This window comes from Lonchura striata, chromosome 28, assembly GCF_046129695.1.
Source record: "Lonchura striata isolate bLonStr1 chromosome 28, bLonStr1.mat, whole genome shotgun sequence".
NCBI classification, from domain to species: domain Eukaryota; kingdom Metazoa; phylum Chordata; class Aves; order Passeriformes; family Estrildidae; genus Lonchura; species Lonchura striata.
The window spans coordinates 3,341,876-3,367,239 of record NC_134630.1 but is presented as its reverse complement, the minus strand read 5'-3'; the positions used below and the strand labels follow the sequence as shown (position 1 = coordinate 3,367,239).

The following is a 25,364-nucleotide window of genomic DNA, read 5'->3' as shown; positions in this document are numbered from 1 at the left end:
TGACGAATTTTCTTTCCCTCCCACTTCCTCATTTTGAACCCTTTGTGGGGGTGGGGAGGACAACGACAGCTTTGCTACCGGGGACTTGGGGGTGGCCCTGCCCGGGGTGTCCCCACCTCTGCTGCTGCTGGCTGAGGGAGAGGATGCAGGGCAGAGCCCAGCAGGGATGCTCAGAGCCTCCGGACCTGTCACCCTGCAGTGGCAGCTGGATGTCACCTGCCCAGTGCTGGTCAGTCAGTGCTTGGAGGTGGTTTTAGGAACGAGATGCTTTTGGTTGGTTTTTTGTTGCTGTTGTTTTTTGGGCTTTCCCCCCCCCCCCCCCCCACTTGAGGTGCAGAGAAAAGTGGGGTTACTGCAGGAAACTGAGGCCACCCTGTCCTCTGCAGAGATACAGGATGGTTTGGTTGGAAGGGGCCTCAAAGCCCATCCAGTGCCACCCCTGCCATGGCAGGGACACCTCCCACTGTCCCAGGCTGCTCCCAGCCCTGTCCAGCCTGGCCTTGGGCACTGCCAGGGATCCAGGGGCAGCCACAGCTGCTCTGGGCACCCTGTGCCAGGGCCTGCCCACCCTGCCAGGAACAATTCCTGCCCAATCTCCCATCCAGCCCTGCCCTCTGGCACTGGGAGCCGTTCCCTGTGTCCTGTCCCTCCAGGCCTTGTCCCCAGTCCCTCTCCAGCTCTCCTGGAGCCCCTTCAGGCCCTGCCAGGGGCTCTGAGCTCTCCCTGGAGCTTCTCCTCTCCAGGGGAGCCCCCCCAGCTCTCCCAGCCTGGCTCCATGGCAGAGGGGCTCCAGCCCTGGCAGCATCTCCGTGGCTCCTCTGGCCTGGCTCCAGCAGCTCCACGTCCTCCTGCTGCTGCTCCCCAGGCTGGGGCAGCTCTGCAGGTGGGGTCTCACCTGAGCGGGGCAGAGGGGCAGAATCCCCCCTCCCCTGCTGGCCCAGCCCAGCACCACCAACACGGGGTGGGGTCTCTGTGCCATGGGGGAAATTGTTTCTCCCTGTCCTAAACAGCTCTGGGTGAATCCCCACCTCTCCAACCTGTTCTGCTTCCCAGAGAAAACCCTCCCCTGCTTCCAAACCCCTCCTTGGGGTGAACTGTGGTGCTGTGGGTGCCCAAACCCAGCCCCAGGCTGGAGGAACACAAGTGGGAGCAGAGGCTGTGCCCGGGATCGTAGCTACTCCTTTATTATAATTCATGCCTTACGTCGCTCCTCCTCAGAGTTAGTATGTTAAACATTGGTCAGTAGGATATATATCGATATAAAAATGGTGAAAACACCCCCTCCCCTCACCCAAAAAACATCAGAACGGAGCATGGCACCAGGAAGGAAGAGAAACGAGGTTTGCTGAGCACCAGAGAAGCTGCGATCGGCCGAGGAGCAGGTGGACACAAAAATGGAGCTGGGAGAGGAACACACGGGGGCTTTGCTCTGGGGGAAGGGTCTGTCCCCTCCCTGCACCACAGGGATGGCCCCAAGGGAACAAAACACAGCTTTGGACAAAGGTTTCCCATCGCTGTGATGTGGAAAGGCCTGAAAAGGAGTATAACAATAACAATTACAATGCCAACAAAAAGCACTTTGGAGGGTTGAAGTCAGGTCTCCTCCACAGGCTGCCCGTGGAGGAATTGGCCCAGCTTTGGCCACGAGGTGACCTGGAGGAATGTCAAACCTGTTCTTTTCCCATCGCTGGAGGCCTCCTGTGGGCAGAGAAGTGGGTGGCACTGGGACTGGCACCTCGAGGCCACAGCCACACGTGGCCAGGCTGCCTTTGGAGGCAAAGCACCTTTCGGAGGCAAAGCACCTTTGGAAGTCAAGCACCTTTGGAAATGAGGCTGAGGCTATCTCTGGGCAGGGTCCTGCTGTGCCAGGCCCTGGGGACACTGTGCCAGGCTCTGGGGACACTGTGCCAGGCCCATTCTTGTCTGCACCCTCCTGTGCTGCTCTCCCTGAGCCTGGCACAGCCTCGATGCCCGTGAAGTGACTGCAGCCCCCTGCACGCCTCTGCCCCCAGCTCAGCTCGTGCTTCGAGGGGTAAAAACTGGTCCTAAAAGTGACAAGGGCAAACAGGGGAACAGCCCAATCCAAGCTGGTGGCTACAGGAGGTTGGGGAGCCCCCTCTCCCAGTGTCACCCCCTGCTCATGGGGTGACCTGATCCCAGCCCCGAGGACACAAAATCCCTGCTCCGGCCCCACTCCCCCGGCGGCTCCTCTCCATCCATCACCCAGGAGCCACGAGCCACGCCGGTCACCCGAGGCACTGAACCCTCCTCCCTGGCTCCCCTGGGGTCCCGAGGGAAGGGCAGCAGCCCCGGGAGTGCCCAAGCCCCGTGATGGTGCCCTGGGGGCACGGAGCAGGATGAGGCAGGAGCGGGGCGAGCGGTGCCGCTTCCCCCAGCGGGACCTGGCTCCGCTACTAATAAATAACAACATCAGCATTTCAAGTAAAGTCCCTGCTCTGCCCAGCTCCCCCCTCTCCCAGCGCTCATCCAGCTGGGGCTGCAGTGGTTGAACTGGGAACCTGCCTCTGAGAAGCTCGGGGGCCGAGGGGGCTGTGGGGGACGGGTTTGGGTGACGCCCGTGGAAGCGTGACCGGAGTCAGCGTGGGAGCCGGGGGAGGTTCCCGGGGAGGGCAGGGCTCGGCAGCCCTCCAGTGAAGCTCTGGCCTTCCAGTTTTGCCACGGGGCTCCCGCTGGGTCCCGCTGTGTCCTAGTGGCCCTGGCAGGTTTTACAGCACATCTGTCGGAAGTAGGTCCGGCTGCAGAACTTGAACTTGAGGACCAGCGGGCAGTAGGCCACCTTGTTCACATCCTTGCACTCTGCAGGGGACACAGAGGGGAGCAGGGTCACAGCCAGGCTGAGGAGATCCTGGGGGGGTTTGTCAGGGAGCTGGAAGATGCAGCCGTGGTGAAGAAGCTGCTGAGGACATCACTGATGGAAACCTGTCTTTACCAGGGTGCATTTCTCAAGGTGGAGTTCCCTCATTTCTCAGGGTCATGGCACACCAGGTTGGCCCGGGACCAGAGGGGACCAGAGCCATAGAATGGCCACATTTTCAACAGAATGGTTTGGGTTGGAAGGGACCTTAAAGCCATCAAGTGCCACCCTGATACGGGCAGGGACACCTCCCACTACCCCAGGTTGCTCCAAACCCCAATGTCCAACCCAGCCTTGGACACTTCCAGGGATGGGGTCTCCCACCCTAGAGCCCAACTCTAGCTGCCATGTCCCTGTCCCCAATGACACGTGTCCCCTCTGCAGAGACCCCTCTTGCCTCCTGGCACTACACCCCGTGGACCATGTGCTGATGCTGGGCTGCTTCGGGGGGACATGTGGGACTCCCCCATGCTGTGTCTGGGTTTCTTCTTGGCTCTGAGGAGCTCTGGGGTCTCTACACAGCCCCACCCTGCACTCAGCCAGGTGAGAGTTGTGTCAGGCAGTGCCAGGGCAAAGAACCCGGGTGCCATCTTCAGCTGGGCCACAGGTATGGGTGGAAGAACCTTAATGATCAAATTTTTCCACCTCCTGCCATGAGCAGGGACACCTCCCACTACCCCAGGCTGCTCCAAACCCCATTGCCCAACCTGGACACTTCCAGGGCTGGGATCTCCCCACCCTAGAGCCCAGCTGGTGCTGTGCCAGCTCCCATGTCCCTGTCCCCAGTGGGACACGTGTCCCCTCTGCAGAGCCCCCTCACCTTCGGGGTTGTCCGTGGGCCCCGACTCGCACTTGCTCTCGCACTGCTGCATCCCTGGGGGCTGCAGGGCCTCCACGCAGTCCATGGCCGGCTGCCCGGTGTGCGCCAGGCACTGCACGGATCTCCTCTGCTGCCCGAGGCCACACTGGGCAGAGCACTGTGGGCACAGCACGCAGGGAGCTGCCGCGGCCACCACGGCCCTGGGACCGCGACAGCAGCGGGCACAGGCGGGGCAGGGGGTGCCAAGGGTGCTGGAGGGGGGTGTCCCTTCCCTCCCCGGCACGAGCGAGTGATGCTGCCCTGCATCCCAAAAAATGCTTGGTTTGATTCTCCAGGGCTCGGCGAGGATCCCACATCCAGCCCTAAATCACTGGCCTTTGCCAGGTCTCCTGCACCCCCCTGCAGCTCCAGGGGTGCTCAGGGCAGGGAGGACTGCCAGGGTCACCCCGTGGGGCTCTGGGGGGACCAGCAGTGGCCCTGCTTGGCAGGAGGGCCAGCCCACCTCTGCAGCCACTGCCCTGCTGACCCCCAGCCACCACAGGGACCCTTCCACAACTCCTGTGGGGTCCTGGCACACCCCCAGGGTCTGTTCTGTCCTTGGGGCACCAGCACCATCACAAATGAGCCGAAAAGGGGACAAAGAACACTGCCACGGGTCCCTGGATAGCTGTGGTGGCCACCCAGGCTTCTGCTGGCCCATAAAGGTGTCCTGCAGGGCAGGATTTGAAGGCCTGGGGAGGCTCCTGCTGCAATTCCCCCGTGGGGACGGCTGTCCCTACCTCTCCCCACTCGCCGGTGACCCAGCGGGGTGGGGGGCAGCGCCGCAGGTTGCACCTCATGCTGGTGGGGGGCTTGGCAGCCTCGTGGCACTGCGAGGTGGGCAGGGTCACGCTGTGGTCGCCGCTCTTGCACAGGACGATGCGGTGGCGGAAGCCGGGCCCACAGCTCGGGGTGCACTGCAGGGACAGGGGACACGGTCAAGGAGGGGACAGAGGCAGCTCTGGCTCCCCAGCCCTGCTGCTCCCAAATTTCCTGGCTCCTGAGCTGCCACATTCCCACACTGAGCTCTCCGTGGCTGTCACTGGTGATGGGCACTGTGCTCCTAGGGAGCAGCGCCCTCAGAGAGGGGAGGGATGGTCTCAACCATGGAACCAGAATATCCTGAGCTGGGAGGGACCCCCAGGGATCATCAGCCCAGCCCCTGTCCCTGCCCAGACCCCCCAACAGCCCCACCCTGAGCAGCCCTGAGAGCGCTGTCCAAACGCTCCTGCAGCTCTGGCAGCCTCGGGGCCGGGACCATTCCCTGGGGAGCCTGGGCAGTGCCAGCACCCTCGGGGGGAAGAACCTTTCCCTGAGCTCCATGCCAAGGCCTGGCACAGCTCCAGCCCTCGCTGGGCTCCAGGAGCTGTCCCAGAGCAGAGCTCAGCCCCTGCCCCTCTGCCTCCCCTCGGGAGGAGCTGCAGCCCCGAGGAGCCTCCCCTCATCTCCTGTGCTCCAGCTGAACGAGCCAAGTGCCCTCAGCCGCTCCTCAGACCTTCCCCAGCTCCGTGTCCCTCCTTGGCACTCGCCTCTGACCAGTCCAGGGCCACCCACTCAGGAGGACACGTTTGGTTGTTGCAGGGCTCCAGCATCTTTGGCCGTGGCTGCGTGCAGGAGGCGTCATCCAGGGTTTTCTCCTCGCTGGCAGAGATCTTCCTCTTGCAGAAGACGCTGCGGGTCCGGACGCCCTCGTTGCAGCTCCGGCTGCACTCGGACCAGTTCCCAATGGCCCAGCTGGAGAGGGGCAACAGCAGAGCTGGGAGGGACAGCCTGGGCTGGGCTGGGCTGGGCTGGGCTGGGCTGGGCTGGGCCGGGCTGGGCTGGGTTGGGTTGGGCCGGGCTGGGCTGGGCTGGGCTGGGCTGGGCCGGGCTGGGCCGGGCTGGGCTGGGATGGACTGGGCTGGGCTGGGCTGGGCTGGGCTGGGCTGGGCTGGGCTGGGATGGACTGGGCTGGTCCCACAGCCCTGGAGCTCCTCCAGGCACAGCCTGGCAGGCAGCTCTGCCTGAGCCACTGCACATCTGCCCTTCCCCTTCAGGAGGGGCTGGCACAATCCCTGAGGGACCCACTGAGATCCTGGGACACAGAGGAGAAACTCCCCCAGCAGAGCTGCAGTGACACCAGTGGGGCTGTGACTTGGGAAAGGCAGCCAGGGGGGAATTTCACTTGCTCACTCTGGTTTTCCCCCACAGCTCCCTGCATGTTGGATGAAGTCTTTTATTGACTTAGAGATGGGGTAAATGAGAGGCACTTCAAACATGTAAATTTTAAATTAAATTTTAAAAATTTAGATTAAATTATTGTAATTTAAAAAAATATATTTTTTATCTTTTTAGTCTCATATGAAAGGTGAGACAATACAGATGTTATAATTTACACTATTATAATTAGAAGTTAACTATTTCTTAATTATAATATGTTATAAATTTCTTGGGTTTTGAGTTTTTGCTACACTATATTGTAAATGCTTTAAATCTATTCTTATCTAAAATTGTTAATATTATTAATGATATTATATAATACTATAATATTAATACTATAATACTATAATATTAATACTATAATACAAATATTAATACTATAATACTATAATATTATAATATTATCCTAATATCCTAATATTATTATCTAAAATTCTCTAAAGCTATTAATATCTAAAATTAATAAAATTATTATTATCTAAAATTACTCTTTGTAGGTTTATCTTTCTTCGTTCTATTTCTCCAAAGAAACATTGATCTCCTAAATCAACATTTCTTATCTCAAAGTTTATGTCCAAATACAAACGACAGAAACTTTCTGTTAAATTCTAAAATTCTCTCAGAGTTCCTTTGCCACACTGTACTCACGCCGGGGGACAGGGCTCGGTGTTGCAGCTCCTCTGGCGCTCGGGGACTTTGGTGTCGGCGCTGCAGAAATGGTTGGGGACAGTTGAGCCATCAGAGAGTTTCCTGCACACCACAGACTGGATCTGGCTGCCTGCCCAGGAAAAAGAGGGAAGGGGGAAAGGGAGGAGGAGGCTGTGAGGCCTCAGGTTTGAGCTTTTATCATTTTCAGGTTCTGTGCTGCTTTAGTGGGTGGGTCTGGGCTTCACATGAGGGGATGCTGAGCTCTCTGCACAGAGCAGGGAGACAAAACAATTCCTGCTCCAGCTGGGCACCAAGGACAAATGATCCAAATCTCAGCCCAAGAGCATCAACAACATGGAATGAAGAGAGAAAAATAAGGATGGGACTTCATAAACTAAAGCTGTAATTGGACAATGATCTCCAATATGTAAATGGAGCAGAACATTTAAAAGTGAGAGACCCCATGACCAGTTGTCCATTTTTGTAGCCATTTTGGATTGTGCTGCCCAAGGTGGATCCATTGATGCCTTTTAATAAATTCCTGGTTTATTCTTTAGCTCTGTCCAGCCTCTGTTCTAGGTCAGCCTGCACAAGGCATCACTGAGGCTGGAGCAGAGGCAGGTCCTGGGTGCCAGCCCCACAGCTCTGCTGCCATGGGCTGATGTGACAAAACAACCTCTTGTCTCTGCACATCGAGCATGAATTTATTCCTCCATTCATAACCAAGGACTTCTCTGACATCTCCAGAACAAATGGATGGTGTGGAATGTTGGTGTCGATGCCTGGATGTGGCACTGTGGGTGACAAGGTGGGGAGCAGGACTCGGTGGCCCTGGAGGGTTTTCCAACCTCGATGGTTCTGGGATTCATCAGCCAGGGTAGGACATGCCAGAGGATGGAGGATCACAGCATTCCAGGGATCTCATGCTCAAATGAAGCTGTTCCAACCTTGGCCTTCTAACCAAGGTCTTGTGAGCCTGTTCTGACCTTGGTCTTGTGGCTTTCCTGGGCAGCACTTGGGGAATAACAGGAACAAGGAGGGACAGCTCTTGATTGAGGTCTGGCATGGAAGACAAGCCCTGAGCTTTAAACAGGGAGCATTACTGAGCCATTCTCTTCTGAATTCCAGCTCAGCCCTCCCACACAGGCTCTCCAGAGCCCTGAGACATGGCCCAGCCTGTGTGCCAATCCCCATGGGAACCAGTCCAAGGATTCAGGGAACACCAGGGGTGTTTCAGTTCACAGGCTGCAGAGCTGAGGCCTCAGGGGCTGTGATCAGCCAACCTGTCCTTGCTCCATCCCTGGCAGTGCCAAGGCCAGGCTGGACAGGGCTGGGAGCAGCCTGGGACGGTTGAAGGTGTCCCTGCCATGGCAGGGGTGGCACTGGATGAGATTTAAGGTCCCTTCCAAGCTAAAGCCATTCTATGATTGCATGAATTGCACAAGTAAATGGGTTTGAAAATGGATGGAGAGACAGGACACAGGGAATGGCTTTCCACTGCCAGAGGGCAGGGCTGGATGGGAGATTGGGCAGGAATTGTTCCCTGGCAGGGTGGGCAGGCCCTGGCACAGGGTGCCCAGAGCAGCTGTGGCTGCCCCTGGATCCCTGCCAGTGCCCAAGGCCAGGCTGGATGAATTGGAGCAGCCTGGGACAGTGGAAGGTTTTTCTGCCATGGCAGAGGGTGGAAAAATTTGATCTTTAAGGTCCTTCCACCCATACTTGTGGCCCAGCTGAAGATGGCACCCGGGTTCTTTGCCCTGGCACTGCTTGACACAACTCCCACCTGGCTGAGTGCAGGGTGGGGCTGTGTAAAGACCCCAGAGCTCCTCAGAGCCAAGCAGAGACCCAGACACAGCACGGGGGGAGGTCCCACATGTCCCCCCAAAACAGCCCAGCATCAGAGCTCACCCCCTGCACACAGCACGGAGCACTTGGTCCACGGGGTGTAGTGCCAGGAGTACAGGCTGGAGCCATCCCTGCCCACGGGAGCGTTGAACTTGTAGCGGATCCCCTGTGGCTCCGTCCGCACCAGCACCTGCAGGAAAGGCACCCCCAGGACATCAGTGCCACCACGGTGACCAGCCAGGTGGCATCCCACAGCCCCTCTACCAGCCAGGGCAGCTGCAATCGTCCCCTGCCCCCTTCCAGGGCAGCCACCAGTGGTGCTGGATCAGAGAATGAGCTCCCAGGCACTTAAGGGTGGAGTCATCCCAAAACCTGACAGATTAGGGCAGGAGGCCTGAGAATTAGGGAGGGAGATCTGAGAGTGCCCAGTGGACACAGCAGGCAGGGACTGTGGGCTCCTGTCCCACCTGGGGTGACTCTTGCAAGGCTGGATGTGGCACTCGGTGCCGTGGTCTGGCTGACAAGGCGGTGCCAGGTCACAGCTTGGACTCGATGGTCTCAAAGGGCTTTTCCAAGCTGATTAATTCTGGGATTTATTGTGTCAATTTAGCCCAATTTACCTCTGCTCTCTGTGTCCCTCTACTCCCAACAGCCACAGCAGGGGCTGATCAGCTCCAGTCCCCAGGTAGCCACAGCAAGATCCTTCTAGCCCGACTAGGACCGCACCGGGAGGGGCACGAAGTTACCAACCATGACAAAGAGGGTGATGTTGGTGGGTCCCAAAGCCTCCAGCGACTCAGGCTCCTCAGGAGACCTCCTGTAGTGGAAGGTGGTGCCGGCGATGTCGAAGCGCCGGGGGGGATCGATGGAGAGCTTCCCGTTGATGAAATATTCCCCACTGTCCCCTCGCAGCGCTGCCACGACAGGGGAGGTGGCTCAGCACAGAGGCTCGAGGCACCTGGGCCAGCTTCAGCCAGGTACTGCTCCCCTGCCGGGCTCAGGGCATGGCAAGGACAGCGGGGATGGCACCGGGGTGGGCACAGAGCCGCCAGCAGGGATGGAGCGATGGAGCCGCGCTGCGGGCTCAGCTGCCCAGCACCTCCCTGCGCTGCGGGCCAGCTGCGGCCACAAAAGCAGGCTCGAACACGGCTGGGCACGCTGGCCGGGGCTGCCGGAGCTGCCGGGGCCCGAGCCGGGCTGTGCTTGCCCGGGAGAGTCGCTAGAGGGGGAGCCGAGCGCTCGCTCCTGCCGCGCTCCGGGCGCCGCTGCCCGGCCGGCCCCATCGCGCCCGGGACACGCGAAACGTCAGTTTTAAGGAATTTGGAGATTTTGGAGGAGTTAAGGTTTTAGCCTTACTAGAGTTAATGAAAAGAAATGAGTGGGCCTTGATGAAGTTAAGGGTTAGTAGTTAACTAATAACTAATTGCTCGTCAGCACAATGTTGTGTTAGCTGGGTTTATAATGAAGAATACACAAACTGACAAAGAGTTTTAAGAACATAAGACAATTGTGGGGCTCCTCTGTTCTGAAACCAACTGAAGACAAGGAATGGGAGTTCTACCAAGAGTTCATTTGTCATATTTGCATTGAAAATGTAGAAAGGTCAGAACAAGGAAGACTTCATTGACTTCCTCATTTTGGGACCCCTCCGCATGAAAGGGACACCGACCCATTTCAAGGAACAAACCACGCATGCTGAATGGCTTTTGGAGTGATTAGCATGCAAAGCAGGGAATGGGATGTACCAAAATGATGAATATGTATTTGTATTTTGCGTATTCAATACTTGTATGGGTAAAAGGACTCTGGAATCACCTGGAAGCCACGGTGTTTATTTGATCCCACACGCAATAAACACACACTTTCTAACTTTAAACTGTTAGAGAATTTTTGTCCTTCACAGTTGGATATTGGTACTGTTACATTGAGCTCATGGGCATTCTGTTCCCCATTCCCCGGGACCCCTGTGACTCTGATCAGAGAACCCTGGACCCTCCTTCCTGCCCTGACAGGGTTGGTGTAGAGCCAGGGAAGCCCACCCTGTCCAAAGTCTGTACAGACCCCTGACATTTCCTGTTTGTTCTCTTTTGCCCCGCTCTCCACGTGGACATCGCAGAATAAAGAGAGCTGAACCAACATATCTGGGGTAAGAGCCTCTTTTGGGAATCTTTGCCATCTCCTGATATTCCTCCTCTCACAGCCTCAGATCTCTGGGCTATCCTGATAATTTAGGGGGCTGAGAGGGGGGGGGAAACATCAGGTACTAGATCAATAGCCGTATTTTTTTAATAAATCACACAGAGGATGCTCCCCCCATCTGGATGCCCGCAGGGATCCCAAAGTGGCAGAGCCTGTGGGCAGCAGAAATCCTGAAAGGAGTCCCCACGCCCTGGGCAGGGAGGGATGGAGGCACCTCTGATGCCAGGGGAGGGATGCTGCCAGGAGAACCCTACTGGCACCCAGCAGCATCCAGGGAGAACACCCTGCCCTGCATGGCTCAGAGGACAGGGAGGGAAAAAGGGGAAAGAAAATCCTCGTTGTGAAAGCAGGACTGAGCAAGGCTGGAAAACCAAGCCTGAGGAAAACATGAGCATTTTTAATCCCCAGGGTGGCAGAGGGGGGATGCCAGGGAGCCACAGGCAGTGCCAGGAGCTGAGGACGTGGGGTTTGCTCAGGGCTGTGATGCTAACGAAGGACAGGGACACTGGAGACACACAGCCCACACTTCCCCTGCCCCACATCCCCATTCCCAGCTGCCGTGGCAAGTTCTCCTCGCCAGGCCTTGCCCAGAGCCTGTTAATGCCAGGGAATGGCAGGGCCTGGCTGGGGTTCCAGCACCCCAGCCCCAGCTCACCCAGGTAGTTGATGGAGAGGTTCAGCTCCCGGATGTCGATGTGGACGGAGCCCTTGGGGATCTGGATCACCTCCTCGTAACCTGTGGGACAAACAGGTGAGCAGCATCTTCATCCTCCAGTCCCAGAGCCAGAGCTGCCCTGGGCTGGATGGGAGCGTGAGCCACCCCCTTATCCATGGGGAAATGATGGAAAAAGCATTTTGTGCACCAAAGTGTGTGACTCGGATGCAGTCAAAGAAAGAAACGGAGAGTTTCTAGCCAGGCAAGAGCCTGGGAAAGAGCTGGAGAGAATGTAGATAATTCTTTATCTCTCTTGTTGTTCACCTTGTTTATAGTTAAGTTCTATCACTGTGCATCAAGCACTTTGCACCAATGCTTTGAGTTGTTTTCACTTCAGAACCAATGGATTTGGTCCTTGCAGAGCTCTGTATAAAAGAGCAGGGTATTTTGAATAAACAGGAGTTTTACTCTCAGCAGCCTTCTGAGTCAAGTCTATTCATTCCCTTCCTGCCTCCACAGCGACACCAAAGTGCAGCGGGTTTGCACGGTGGGCTCTTGTGGTGGCACTGGCTGTCCTGGGAATGTGCTGTGGAGCTGGGATCAGCCCTGGGGAGCAGGAAGGGGCTTGGAGCTCTGTGCCAGAGACTGGGCACAGCTTGGCTGGTGGGCAGGAGGGATTTGCTGCCTCCTAGCCTGGCCCTACCCCTTGGGATTCAGCTCTGGGATTTGTCCCTGCCTGTCCCCAGGGGCAGCTGAGGTGGGGCAGGGATTCAGGGTGAGCAGGCTGTTTGTTCCCTACCTCCCTCGGGCAGGGACTGGTTGAAGACGCCCTCGATGGTCTCGCAGGAGCTGCCATCTCCCCCACAGACCCGGCACTTGTCCTCCTTGGCGTCGGAGCCCAGCACCCGGTCACAGCCCACGTGCTGCGGGAGGAGCAGCAGAATGAGCCGGCCTGGAGGGGCCCTGCCCTCCCTGCTGTCCCCACAGTGCCCCAAACACCTCAGCACCACCACCTCTGCCTGCCCTCTCCTGGGAGGGTCTCTCCAAGGCTGGGATAAAGCAGAGCTTGGCTGGAGCCAGGGGAAGCCCTGTCCCTGCAGCTGATGTGGCCTCTGTCCCCCTGCCACCACCCGTGGGGTGGCACCAGGGACACCAGCACAGCTGTGGCTCCCTCGGGTGTGATCCCCCTTTGTTCCACAGCCCCGTGGAGACAAACAGATCCCAGAGATACAGGAAGGGAGACAGACAGACACACAGTCAGTCTGTCTGTCTGTCTGTCTGCTGACCTCTCCCACAGCACTTCCTTAGAATTAACTTTTACATCTCCACCCAGATCCCACTGCAAGTGAAACATCCAAGGGGCTGGGAGTGCAGAGATCCATCTGTGAGGCAGGGAATGCAGGCTGGATGGGAATATTCCTGCTCCCACTGGGTGTCCAGGCAGAGAAATCATGGAATCACAGAATGGTTTGGGTTAGAAGGGAAGTCAAAGCCCACCCAGTGCCAGCCCTGCCATGGCAGGGACACCTTCCACCATCCCAGGGTTCTCCCAGCCCTGTCCAGCCTGGCCTTGGGCACTGCCAGGGATCCAGGGTGGGCACCCTGTGCCAGGGCCTGCCCACCCTGCCAGGAACAATTCCTGCCCAATCTCCCATCCAGCCCTGCCCTCTGGCACTGGGAGCCATTCCCTGTGTCCTGTCCCTCCATCCTTGTCCCCAGTCCCTCTCCAGCTCTCCTGGAGCCCCTTCAGGCCCTGCCAGGGGCTCTGAGCTCTCCTGGAGCTTCTCCTCTCCAGGGGAGCACCCCCAGCTCTCTTAACCCTCCACCCATCCCACATCTGTGTGAGCAGTTTGAGGGCAGTGCTCACCTGCCCGAGGGTCTCTTCTTGTCCCCTGCTTGGGGGTCTGCCCTTGTCCCCCCTACCCAGGGATCTGTCCTTGTCCCCCTATCCCGGGGGTCTGTCTGTGTCCCCTCTGCCCAAGAGTCTGTTCTTGTCTCCTCTGCTTGGGGGTCCTCCCTTGTCCCTCTTCTTTGCATCTGCCCTTGTCCCCTCTGCTTTGTGTCTGTCCTTGTCCCCCTGCCCAGGGATCTGTCCTTGTCCCCCCTGCCTGTGAGTCCATCCCTGTCCCCTCTGCCCGGGGTCTGTCCTTGTCCCCTCTGCCCATAGGTCTGTCCTTGTCCCCTCTGCCCAGGTTTGTCCCTGTCCCCTCTGCCTGTGGGTCTGTCCTTGTCCCCTCTGCCCCAGGGATCTGTCCCTGTCCCCTCTGCCCAGGGGTGTGTTCTTGTCTCCTCTGCTTGGGGGTCTGTCCTTGTCCCCCCCTACCCAAGGATCCGTCCTTGTCCCCTCTGCCCAGGTTTGTCCTTGTCCTTGTCCCCTCTGCTTTGGGTCTGTCCCTGTCCCCCTGCCCCAGGGCTCTGTCCCTGTCCCCCTGCCCAGCTCTGTCCCTGTCCCCCTGCCCCAGGGCTCTGTCCCTGTCCCCCTGCCCCAGGGGTCTGTCCCTGTCCTCCTGCCCAGCTCTGTCCCTGTCCCCCTGCCCCAGGGGTCTGTCCTTTCCCCCCCTACCCAGCTCTGTCCCTGTCCCCCTGCCCCAGGGCTCTGTCCCTGTCCCACCTTGCACTCCCCGTTGACACAGATGTCGTTGGAGTCCTGCCTGCACGGGGTCCCGTCCACCACGGCCGCCGCCCGCTCCGTGTAGAAGTTGAAGCCCTCGGCCAGGCAGTTGAGGGAACAGGCCTTGACACCCCCTGGGGAAGGAGCACAGCTTCAAACGTCTTCAAAAGGTAAAGAAAAAAAATCATAAAGGCTTCATAAAATCAAGCCTGCTCTCCTGGAATTGGTGGCAAAGCCAGCACTTTGCAAGTTCCCATGTGAAAGCAATCCTGGTGTGAGCATTTCGTTAAGATAACAGTCTGTTCCTGGATAAAAAACAACCAGCACCTTATAAACTGTTTTTAGATAGAAAAATGAGAACTATCTCTCACAAACAACTTTCCCTGCACATACACACCAGGGGTTTGAGTGACCAGTCAATACAGAATAACAGCTTGTTACTAATCAATAAAAGTAATTGGCAAGAAAGGTGCTGACTAATTGGAGTCACATATGAGGTCTGTAAAACTGGATAAAAAGGAGTTGTGTGAATAAAGAATTGGTTTTTTTCAACCATGAGGAAATTGGAGCTCGTGTGATTTATTCCCGTAAGAAAGGATGTGGAGAACCAGGAGGATGCCCCAGGAGGAGGGAGCCAGGCCCTGGAGCTGGACACAGACCCCTGTGGGGACACTGCCCCTCCTGCACAGCCTGGCAACGTGGGCTGGGTGTGACAGGCAAGGAAACAAAGTGGTTTGTTCTTACCCGGGGCACTCCTGGCACTTCAGGCATTGTAAAACCCTTCTGCCCACTTTACCAACAGGGAAACTGAGGCAGCAGCTCCTGAGTTACCTTTCCAAGGATTTTTCAGCTGCCAGAGCAGAACAACCAAGTTTCTGGGCCAGGGAAACCATTCCTTTCTGTCTGAGGTGAATCCTTCCCAGCAAAGGTGATGACAGCGGAGTGAGGGTGAAGAAAGATCTTCAAGTTACAGCTGAAATTTCTGCATTTCCCATATTTCCCAACAACCTTCACCCCAGGAACAGCACCTGGCTATCTGGATGAAGTGCCTGGGAGCAGGATGTGGCTCCAGCAGAGCATTCCCTGGCTCCTGCCTCTGGATTTTCTCAAACCCTGCTGTGGCTTGTGGCGTTTGCTGCCTTTCCTGAGCATCCCAGGAGACCCAGCAGGAGCCTGGCAGAGGTGCCTGAGCTCTGGCAGTTCCCCCCTGGAGGCACCACCCAGCTCCTGATCCCTGTGCCAGGGCTGGGAAGCACCTTGGATGGGAGGAATGGGAATGTGCAAAGCTGGAAACTCGTACAGAACATCAAAGGGGCAGAGGGAGGGGAGGGGGCCCAGCTGTGCCTGGAGTGCAGCTGGGGGGAAGAGAGAGCAAAGCTGGGAGAGGGAGGAACAGGAGGAGACAGGAGAGGGGAATTCAGCAGCCTGGAGGCATTTTCTGGAGCAGGATGCTTGGGCAAGCTCCTGGAGAAGCAGGGAGAGCTCAGCAGCCACCCCCTGTGAGAATCCAGAGCTTCCCTCTGGCTGCCCTGGCAGGTCTGGGACCCTGGCAGGGGTCAGGAAACCCCCTGGACAGAGCCCCCAGAGACACTGGCTGTGATCTCTGGCCATGGAAAAGAGTTTTCAATCTTACAGGATGAATTACAGGCTCTGAGTGGTTGATATCAGTAATAATTAAGTGTGTCACAGGTGCAAAAGTAAAATTTTAGGATTCTAGATAAGGGGTCCAAAGGGGACAAGATGGAGGAAATTGGGTGTGCCTTGTCCTTTTTCTCCTTCTTCATGCCCTCCATGTCTCACTGTGGTGTTGGCATTTTTCTGTTGGTTCAGGCTGGGGACACACTGTCCAACGGAGGTGACAGATATTGGCACGTTCTTGTAAATCCAGCCCAGGGAGTTTCTGGTATTTAATGTTTGTCACATCCCACTGAGGGCAGAGCCCCACACGCTGCCCTGCAGGACAGAGCTGGGCAAGGCAGCAGAACATGTGAGAGATAAACAGAATAAACAACCTGGAAACCAGCACAGACCAATTCTGGCTGATTCTTTGGCAGCGGGGCTGACAGACAGAGACTTTCTACAATCTCAAAATCATCAATACCTCAGATCCTGACACCCCTGAGAGCTGGGAGCTGGCACTGGGGTCCTGTGGTCCCACTGCTCCATGTGGGATGCTGCCTTGCCCCAAGGTATCAGTGAAAATTGTCCTTCAATTTGTCCTGTCTCAGAGTTTCTGATTAAAACTGGAGGATTTTCTTTCCATTTTGCCTTTGTGCTATTTGAAAAGTGCCTAAAAGTTGGAAGATTAGAGTCTGCAAATGAGCTATTAAAAAAAAATTAAAGACATGTCAAGCTTTGCTCAACCTCATCTTAGGGTTTTAGCTTTTATATTTTTCATCTGTTTGTAATCCTGCAGCTCTTTAGTGTAGAACTCTAAACTCAGAATTCATTGTGAGCTGCTGCTGTCCCATTTTGGGCAGACACAACAATTCCTCTCCAGGCCTGGCAATCAAGGACACCTCACTGCCTCAGGCCCAAGAGATGGAAACAAAAACGAGTTTGGGGGAACAAATTTGGGGTAAATGACTTCATTACCGGAAGCTGTATTTGGGAAATTAACCCCCAATATGCAAATAGACCAAACTTATAGAAGTGTGTAAACCTGTGACCTGTGGTCCATTTTTGGGTGTAGTCCCTGGGGGGCTTCATCTGCCCCAAATGTACCTGAAGGCCCTTCAATAAATGGAACTGCTTTTTATTCTAGAAATAGAAATAAATTATATATTATAGAAATATAAAAAAATTATATATTTTGTGTATTCATAATATATTTTGTTTATATATATTATAGTTTGTATTATATATATTATATATATAATTTATAATATATATGCATACTTTATCTATATAATATATAGATATTATAGTGTATATTTTGTTTATTGTATACTTTGTTTATGGTATACTTTGTTTATTGTATACTTCATATATTTATTTGTATTCTATAAATATATAATATTAGTATATAAACATAATATTTATAGTCTATGTTTATAGAAGAAATATATTCTGTATATAATACTATCTATGTTATATTAAAAAATTAAAATTATATTTATATATAAATGGAACTGCTACTTATTTCTACAAATCCATTTCTCACACAGCCTCTGTTTTTAGGTAGCCCAAAAAGGCCTCAGGGGTGAATCCCTGCTGGCTCTCCCCACTTGGGACAGGCCTTCACATGGGGATTCCTGCCCATAAAAGTGCCAGGGAAGAGGAACAGGGGAGGGAGCGTGCAGGAGGCCCAGAGGGGTGACCCTGCATTGGTCCCCATGTCCTGACTGCCACTGCTCCCCGAGCTCGGAACTGTCCCCAGAGCCTCCCTGGGGACAAATTCCAGGCAGGATTTGCCCTGGGCAGCCAGGTCGCCAGAGGGAAGGAGACTGGCACCGCTGCCCAGGAGCTGCAGTGTCCTTGGCCAAGAGGTGCCCTGGTGGCCTGGGCAGGTCCTTGTCCTTGTTCAGGTGGCCCCAGTGTCCCCATGGCAGCAGCGCTGAGCACAGCAAGATCCTCTGGAGCAGCACAAGGTGCCTCAGAATCCCTGGAGGTGGGAGAGGAGCGGCTCCCACAGAGTGATGGCACCGCTGAGCTGGCCCAGGGGATGCTGTAAACACAATTATGGAATCCCAGAACATCCTGACTTTGGAGAGACCCCCAGGGATCAAATCCAGCCCAGACCCCCCAACACCCCACCCTGAGCAGCCCTGAGAGCGCTGTCCAAACGCTCCTGCAGCTCTGGCAGCCTCGGGGCCGGGACCATTCCCTGGGGAGCCTGGGCAGTGCCAGCACCCTCGGGGGGAAGAACCTTTCCCTGAGCTCCATGCCAAGGCCTGGCACAGCTCCAGCCCTCGCTGGGCTCCAGGAGCTGTCCTGGAGGGAGGAAAACCCCAGCCAGGCAGATTCTGACCCCCTCCCTTCACTTGGGATCTGCCTGGTTCCTCCTTTGCACGTTTAACAGAGCTATTAAAACAGAATGTTTTCAGCTGATGCCTCCGAGGATGTTTTGTTCCTCCTGCTTGCCCTCTCCCATGGAGGAATTAAGCCTTATTACAATTTTTGGTGAGCAATCTCCTGGTTTCCTCAAGCTCCCGCTCCTCCCATGGCTCTCCCCGAACTCCCGAATGGGCCAAGAGCAAAATGAAGAAGGCAGCGAACAAAGCAAAGTAAACAAACAATGAAATCCGCATTCCAGGAGGGATGTGCGGACTGCTGAGCTCAGCGCTCCTCTCCGGGGCTTTGCCTCCCCATCCCGAGGTCTGGGCTGCGGGATCGCTGGAAATCAGCGCCAGGAAAACAGCCCCGACCTCAGGGAGCTGCTGTCCAGCTCCTTCCCTTCCCAAATTCCCGCAGGATTGGTGACCCAAATCCTCCAAGCTTTTGGTGGACTCCTTACCTGCAAGCTGGGTGCATATTTCCCAGAGAAATATGGTGAAGCAAGAAACCCCCAAACTGTTGGAATCTGAGGTATTGATGATTTTGAGATTGTAGAAAGTCTCTGTCTGTCAGCCCCGCTGCCAAAGCAGAAGCCATAATTGGTCTGTGCTGGTTTCCAGGTTGTTTATTCTGTTTATCTCTCACATGTTCTGCTGCCCTGCCCAGCTCTGTCCTGCAGGGCAGCGTGTGGGGCTCTGCCCTCAGTGGGATGTGACAAACATTAAATACCAGAAACTCCCTGGGCTGGATTTACAAGAACGTGCCAATATCTGTCACCTATGTTGGACAGTGTGTCCCCAGCCTGAACCAGCAGAAAAATGCCAACACCACAGTGAGACATGGAGGGCATGAAGAAGGAGAAAAAGGACAAGACACACCCAATTTCCTCCATCTTGTCCCCTTTGGACCGCTTATCTAGAATCCTAAAATTTTACTTTTGCATCCATGCCACACTTAATTATTACTGATATCAAACACTCAGAGCTGGTAATTCATCCTGTAACATTGAAAACTCTTTTCCATGGCCAGAGATCACAGCCAGTGTCTCTGGGGGCTCTGTCCAGGGGGGTTCCTGACCCCTGCCAGGGTCCCAGGGCAGCCAGAGGGAAGCCCTGGACTCCCAGACCAAACCACCCTCCCTTTTGGGATGAGCTGAGCAGCTGAAGGGGCTCAGGGTGGTGAGGATGGGCTCACAAAGCACCCAGAACCAAGCTGAGGAGCAGATTCCCTGCCAGCCGGAGGGAGGGATGCCCAGGGATGAGGCTGCCAGTAAAGGGGGATCCTGAGGGGCTGATGGGGAGAGGGGGACTGGCACCCCGAATGTCTGAGGCCTCTGGGCACTGCTGGAAGGGCTCAGGAGGTGAGGAGCAGCCCTCACTGCCACCCCAAAGTCTGGGGACACAGCCTGGGAGCAGAATATCAGTGGCAAGGGCAGGACAGGAGGGGTTCCCTGGGGTCAGATCTATGACATGGGAAAGGTGGAGCTGCAAGGGATGTCCCCACCTCCCCAAGATGTACCCCTGTCACCCAAATACCACCAAAAATCACAGAACCCCCCAGGCATGTGAGGATGGAGATCCTGTTGCTGCTGAAATCATGGAGTCACAGGATGGTTTGGGTGGGAAGGGACCTCAAAGCCCACCTAGTGCCACCCCTGCCATGGCAGGGTCACCTTCACTGTCCCAGGCTGCTCCCAGCCCTGTCCAGCCTGGCCTTGGGCACTGCCAGGGATCCAGGGGCAGCCACAGCTGCTCTGGGCACCCTGTGCCAGGGCCTGCCCACCCTGCCAGGGTACAATTCCTTCCAATATCCCATCCATCCCTGCCCTCTGGCAGTGGGAGCCATTCCCTGTGTCCTGTCCCTCCAGGCCTTGCTAAAATTCTCTTTCCTGCCCCCTTTAGGTACTGGACACACACCGGGTCTCCCCAGGTCTGAGAGAGAGCTCAGACTTGTGCAGAGAGATTCCTTGACTTCTCCCACTTCAAGGTTCCTCAGGGGACAACAGTGACACCCTTTGACTCTGAGTAAACAAAACAAAAATGCTTCTCATGAGCCACAGCCACCATGGGAAGAGGAGATGAAGCTCCCAGATCCCTTCAAAACATGGCACTGTCAGCACTGCCAGCCTCCCACGAGGGGAGAGGTTTCATCACTTATTTTGTGGCAGAGGAAGCTGAAGCTGAGAGAGGAAGGGGCTCTTTATGAAAGCAAATAACTCATATCAGGGACAGATGACACCCCAGGGGTGATGTTCAGCTGGCCAGCCAAGCCCTGGGCCATGCCTGGGGAGGAGAGAGGTCTGAGCCAGGGCAGCTCCAGCCTGCAAGGTTGTCTTCCACCTTGACATCCACTGGGGTCTTGGGGTGACTTTACAGCCTCCCAGTTTTATTACATTTTTATTGATCCATCCCCTGCAGCCTCAGCCCAGCTGCTCCAGCTGCAGGAGCCCTGCTGGGAGCTGGGCTTGTTTACACAGCTGGGAAGGATTTCCCCAGTCCAGTTCATTAACTGCACCAAGGAGATGAGCTCTTCCTCCTCATTATTGAGAGATTTCTGCCACAGAGCCTCCTCCAGACCCTTCTGCAGGACCCAGGGCTGACCTCAGGAAGAGGGAAGTGCTGCTCTTTGAAGGATCCACCAGATCCCATCCCTTCTCCTGCTCAGGAAGCTTTCCCTGCCTGCTCTGTCTCCTCCCCATCGGGCACCTGACTTATGATCCACCCCAGTTCTTTTCCCCATATGTTCCAAACTCTTGTGGTTTCTCCTTTCCCTGTTCTCTCATTGGTTGTGGTATCCCTGGTGGCCAGCCCCATCTTCCCTGTAGGCCAATGACCTTGACCTCAGACTGTGGCAAATGGATTTGGTAGAAAATTCTCAAAACGTGACAGAAGCCTCACACAGTGTGCATCTATACACAAACCTTGAGATAAGAAATGCTGACTTAGAATTGCCATGGAATAGGACAGACATTGTTGAAAGATAAATTAAACTAGAAACAAGTTTCAAAAAATAACCTTACAAAAAAACCTAAATACTTTTAAGAAACAAAACTATAAAAAATACATTCTATTAGGACCCACAAAGAATAATTTTAGATTATTTGCTTTAAGGCATCTACAGCATGGTGTGGTAAAAGCTGATAGGCCAAGAAATGCTTACAGTGTTTTGTAATTAGGAAATAGTTGGCTTCTAATGGTGATGGTGTGATTTATAACACCTGTATTATCTCACCCTTCAAAGGAGACTGAAAATGGAATAAAAGTTTTTAAAACACCTCTCAGTTGCCCCATTTCTGTGTCAGAGCAGGGCTTAGTCTGACATCAGACCATTGGCCACTGACCCCTACTTAACCTTGTGCAGAGCACATGGCCAAGTGTTTGTCCCTGATCCCTTTGGCGTGGTGGATGCCATAAACCTTCGCTGGAATACATCAAACAAAGACCCTTCCTGTCCTTCCTCCTCTGAGCTATCTGTGGTGTGTGTGTGCATGGACTTGAAGTGGCTGTTCTCACAGAATTCACAGAATCACTGGGTTGGAAGAGACCTCCAAGATCATCGAGTCCAGCCCAGCCCCAACATCTCAACTGAACCCTGGCACCCAGTGCCACATCCAGGCTTTGTTAAACACATCCAGGGATGGTGACTCCACCACCTCCCTGGGCAGCCATTCCAGAACTTTATCACCCTTTCTGGAAAAGGCTTTTTCCAAATATCCAACCTATATTTCCCCTGGGGCAGCTTGAGGCTGTGTCCTCTGGTTCTGTCAGTTCCTGGAGAAAGAGCCCAACCCCACCTGAGCACAGCCACCTTTCAGGGAGTTGTGGAGAGTGATAAGGTCACCCCTGAGTCTCCATTTCTCCAGGCTGAGCACCCCCAGCTCCCTCAGTCATTCCTCACAGGGTTTGTGTTCCAAGCCCCTCACCGGCCTCTTTGCCCTCCTTTGGACACATTCAAGGATCTCAATGTGCTTCCCAAACTGAGGGGCCAGAGCTGGACACAGCACTCAAGGTGCAGCCTTGTACAGGGCCAAGTACAGGGGCAGAACGTCCTCCCTGCTCCTGCTGGCCACACCATTCCTGATCCAGGCCAGGAGCCATTGGCCTTCTGGGCCACCAGGGCACACTGCTGGCTCATGTCCAGCCTGCTGTTGACCAGCACCCCAAGGTCCCTTTTGCCACACCGTCCCCAGCCTGTAACGTTGCCTTACTCCAGTGGCTTCTGAAGGAGACACCTCGAAGAAGGCTGCAGCATTTCTACCACCCTGCAACAAAGGAGAGCAGCCCCGAGCAGCCCCTGCCCCGCCTCACCTCCCCGGTAGGTTTTCCAGGTGTAGTACTTCCCTCGGAAGGGCACGTTGTCGAACTCGGCGCACTGCAGCTCTCGGAAGTCCTGCGAGCCCGGCGGGCAGTCCTGTGGTCACACAGCCACTGGTCACTGTGCGGCTGGGGCGGCCTGGCCTGGCTGCCCGGAGGGCAGGGGCACAGCCAGGCACTGCCACCAGCCCCTTAGGGACAGGGACACCAGCCCTGAAATGGGGACTGCCACCAGCCCCTCGGGGACAGGGACATCAGCTCTGACAATTTGGCACTGCCACCAGCCCCTTGGGGACAGGGACACCAGCCCTGAAATGGGGAACTGCCACCAGCCCCTTGGCGACAGGGACACCAGCCCTGAAATGGGGCACTGCCACCAGCCCCTTGGTGATAGGGACATCAGCTCTGACAATGGGGCACTGCCACCAGCCCCTTGGGGACAGGGACATCAGCTCTGACAATGGGGCACTGCCACCAGCCCCTCAGGGACAGGGACACCAGCCCTGAAATGGGGCACTGCCACCAGCCCCTTGGTGATAGGGACATCAGCTCTGACAATTGGGCACTGCCACCAGCCCCTTGGCGACAGGGACACCAGCCCTGAAATGGGGCACTGCCACCAGCCCCTTGGTGATAGGGACATCAGCTCTGACAATTGGGCACTGCCACCAGCCCCTTGGCGACAGGGACACCAGCCCTGAAATGGGGAACTGCCACCAGCCCCTCAGGGACAGGGACACCAGCCCTGAAATGGGGAACTGCCACCAGCCCCTTGGTGATAGGGACATCAGCCCTGACAACAGGGCACTGCCACCAGCCCCTCAGGGACAGGGACACCAGCCCTGAAATGGGGAACTGCCACCAGCCCCTTGGTGATAGGGACATCAGCTCTGACAATTGGGCACTGCCACCAGTCCCTAAAGGACAGGGAGACCAGCCCTGACAACAGGGCACTGCCACCAGCCCTGACAAGGGGGAACTGCCACCAGCCCCTTGGGGACAGGGACATCAGCCCCTCAGGTACAGGGACACCAGCCCTGACAATGGGGCACTGCCACCAGCTCTGACAATTGGGCACTGCCACCAGCCCCTTGAGGACAGGAACACCAGCCCTGACACTGCTACACAGTGGCAGGACAGTCCCTCCTGCAAAGCTGGACACAATTTGAAGACCAAGAGCATGAGGAGGGGCCCCAGGAGCTCTGCCTGATCTGTCACCTGGGGAGCAATCCTTCAAAACCCAGGGAAGCAACAGGACCCATCTGTTTCCCTCTCCAGCAGCCCGTGGGTGTTGAAGCTGCAGTTCCCCAGGTGCAGAGGTTCTCTGAGCATTCCCTCAGCACAGTTTTTTCTGTAAATCTTTGAGGTTTAACCCTCAGCCCCGGGAAGCAGAGTCTGACCCAGCCTCTCCTGAGCAGCAGGTACAGCCTGGGAGAAGCAGAGCTGGAATTCTCTATCTCCCCTCCTTTCCCTCCTTATCTTTGGGCCCCTCTGGATTCTGAAGCCCTGCAGGTCCGTGCAGCCCCCCCACCCTTGGAGCTGGCTCCCACACCTGCCTGGTCCTGCCCGGAATTCCCCAATGTGGGATCACTGCTGGCACAGCCCGCCCTGCCCCCTCCTCCTCTTCCTCCCACGGCTGCACAGAGCACCCCGCACCTGTGTGGAGAGGGCTCATCCCACCTGGACAGGGCTGATCCCACCCAGAGAGGGCTCATCCCACTTGGACAGGGCTGATCCCACCCAGAGAGGGCTCATCCTACCCAGGGAGGGCTCATCCCACCTGGACAGGGCTGATCCCACCCAGTGAGGGCATATCCCAGTTGGAGAAGGTTCATCCCACCCGGACAGGGCTGATCTCATTTGGAGAGGTCTCAACCCAACCCAGACAGGGTTCATCCCAACCAGAGAGGGCTCATCCCACTTGGAGAGGGCTCATGCCCCCTGGACAGAGCTCATCCCATCCAAAAAGGGCTCATCCTGCTGGAAGAGGGCTCATCCCACTGAGACACAGCTCATCCCAATCACAGAGGGCTCAACCCACCCAGAGAGGGCTTCTCCCAGTTGGAAAAGGCTCATCCCCTCTGGACAGGGCTCGCTCATCCCAACCGGAGAGGGCTGATCCCATGTGGACAGGGCTAATCCTTTCTGGAGAGGGCACAACCCAATCCAGACAGGGCTCATCCCAACCGGAGAGGGATCATCCCACCTGGACAAGGCTGATCCCAACCTAGACAGGGCTGATCCCAACCTGGACAGGGCTGATCCCAACCCGGACAGGGCTGATCCCAACCCGGACAGGGCTGATCCCAACCTAGACAGGGCTGATCCCAACCCAGACAGGGCTGATCCCAACCTGGACAAGGCTGATCCCAACCTGGACAGGGCTGATCCCAACCCAGACAGGGCTGATCCCAGCCTGGACAGGGCTGATCCCAGCCTGGACAAGGCTGATCCCAACCCAGACAGGGCTGATTCCAGCCTGGACAAGGCTGATCCCAACCCAGACAGGGCTGATCCCAACCTGGACAGGGCTGATCCCAACCCAGACAGGGCTAATCCCAACCCGGACAGGGCTGATCCCAGCCTGGACAGGGCAGATCCCAACCTGGACAGGACTGATCCCAACCCAGACAGGGCTGATCCCAACCCAGACAGGGCTGATCCCAACCCGGACAGGGCTGATCCCAACCCGGACAGGGCTGATCCCCCCTCCTCCCTCCCTCCCAGTCCCGCTGTCCCCACTCACGTCAGTGTTGCAGGAGCGGTAGCGTTTCCTCTCCCCCAGGCAGTACTTCCCTCCGATGGTGGGCCTGCCGAAGAGGGAATGAAGGTGTTGAACAGCTCCAGGCAATGTTCAGGGCAGGTTTTTGCCACAGGTGGCTTTTCCCAACCCTGCTGTACTACAAGGACTGATCCTTGCTGGGCACAGCCCCTAAAATCTCCCCCTGAGTGCACCGAGGGCTTTGCACAGGGGGTTTGGGGTGTGGTGCAGCCCCAACACCAGTGCAGAGCACAGAGCTGGACAAAGGCATTCAAAACCTGCCAAACCTTCCAGGAGTCATTACTGAAATGGAAGCAGGTCCAAATTTATGCAGACAGACCAAAGAGCAGCTGTCATTGATGCTCAGGTGACATGAAGGGACAAGCACAGGGCTGGGGTGGCA

General features: G+C 56.0%; 1 protein-coding gene across 1 annotated transcript in view; it reads right to left on the bottom strand.

Annotated features, from left to right (window-relative positions):
- Positions 1–2,707: 2,707 nt before the first annotated feature.
- ADAMTS10 (ADAM metallopeptidase with thrombospondin type 1 motif 10) overlaps positions 2,708–25,364 on the bottom strand; it is a 59,892-nt gene continuing 37,235 nt past the window's right edge. Inside the window, exons 13-24 of the mRNA XM_077788787.1 lie at positions 24,947–25,010; positions 22,195–22,297; positions 13,892–14,025; positions 12,080–12,203; positions 11,281–11,361; positions 9,177–9,340; positions 8,490–8,616; positions 6,582–6,711; positions 5,264–5,468; positions 4,475–4,651; positions 3,696–3,852; positions 2,708–2,817 (exon numbers count right to left, since the gene is read on the bottom strand). Of these exons, the coding sequence (XP_077644913.1) occupies positions 2,708–2,817; positions 3,696–3,852; positions 4,475–4,651; positions 5,264–5,468; positions 6,582–6,711; positions 8,490–8,616; positions 9,177–9,340; positions 11,281–11,361; positions 12,080–12,203; positions 13,892–14,025; positions 22,195–22,297; positions 24,947–25,010 (1,576 nt within the window). The remainder of the gene's footprint in view (positions 2,818–3,695; positions 3,853–4,474; positions 4,652–5,263; positions 5,469–6,581; positions 6,712–8,489; positions 8,617–9,176; positions 9,341–11,280; positions 11,362–12,079; positions 12,204–13,891; positions 14,026–22,194; positions 22,298–24,946; positions 25,011–25,364) is intronic.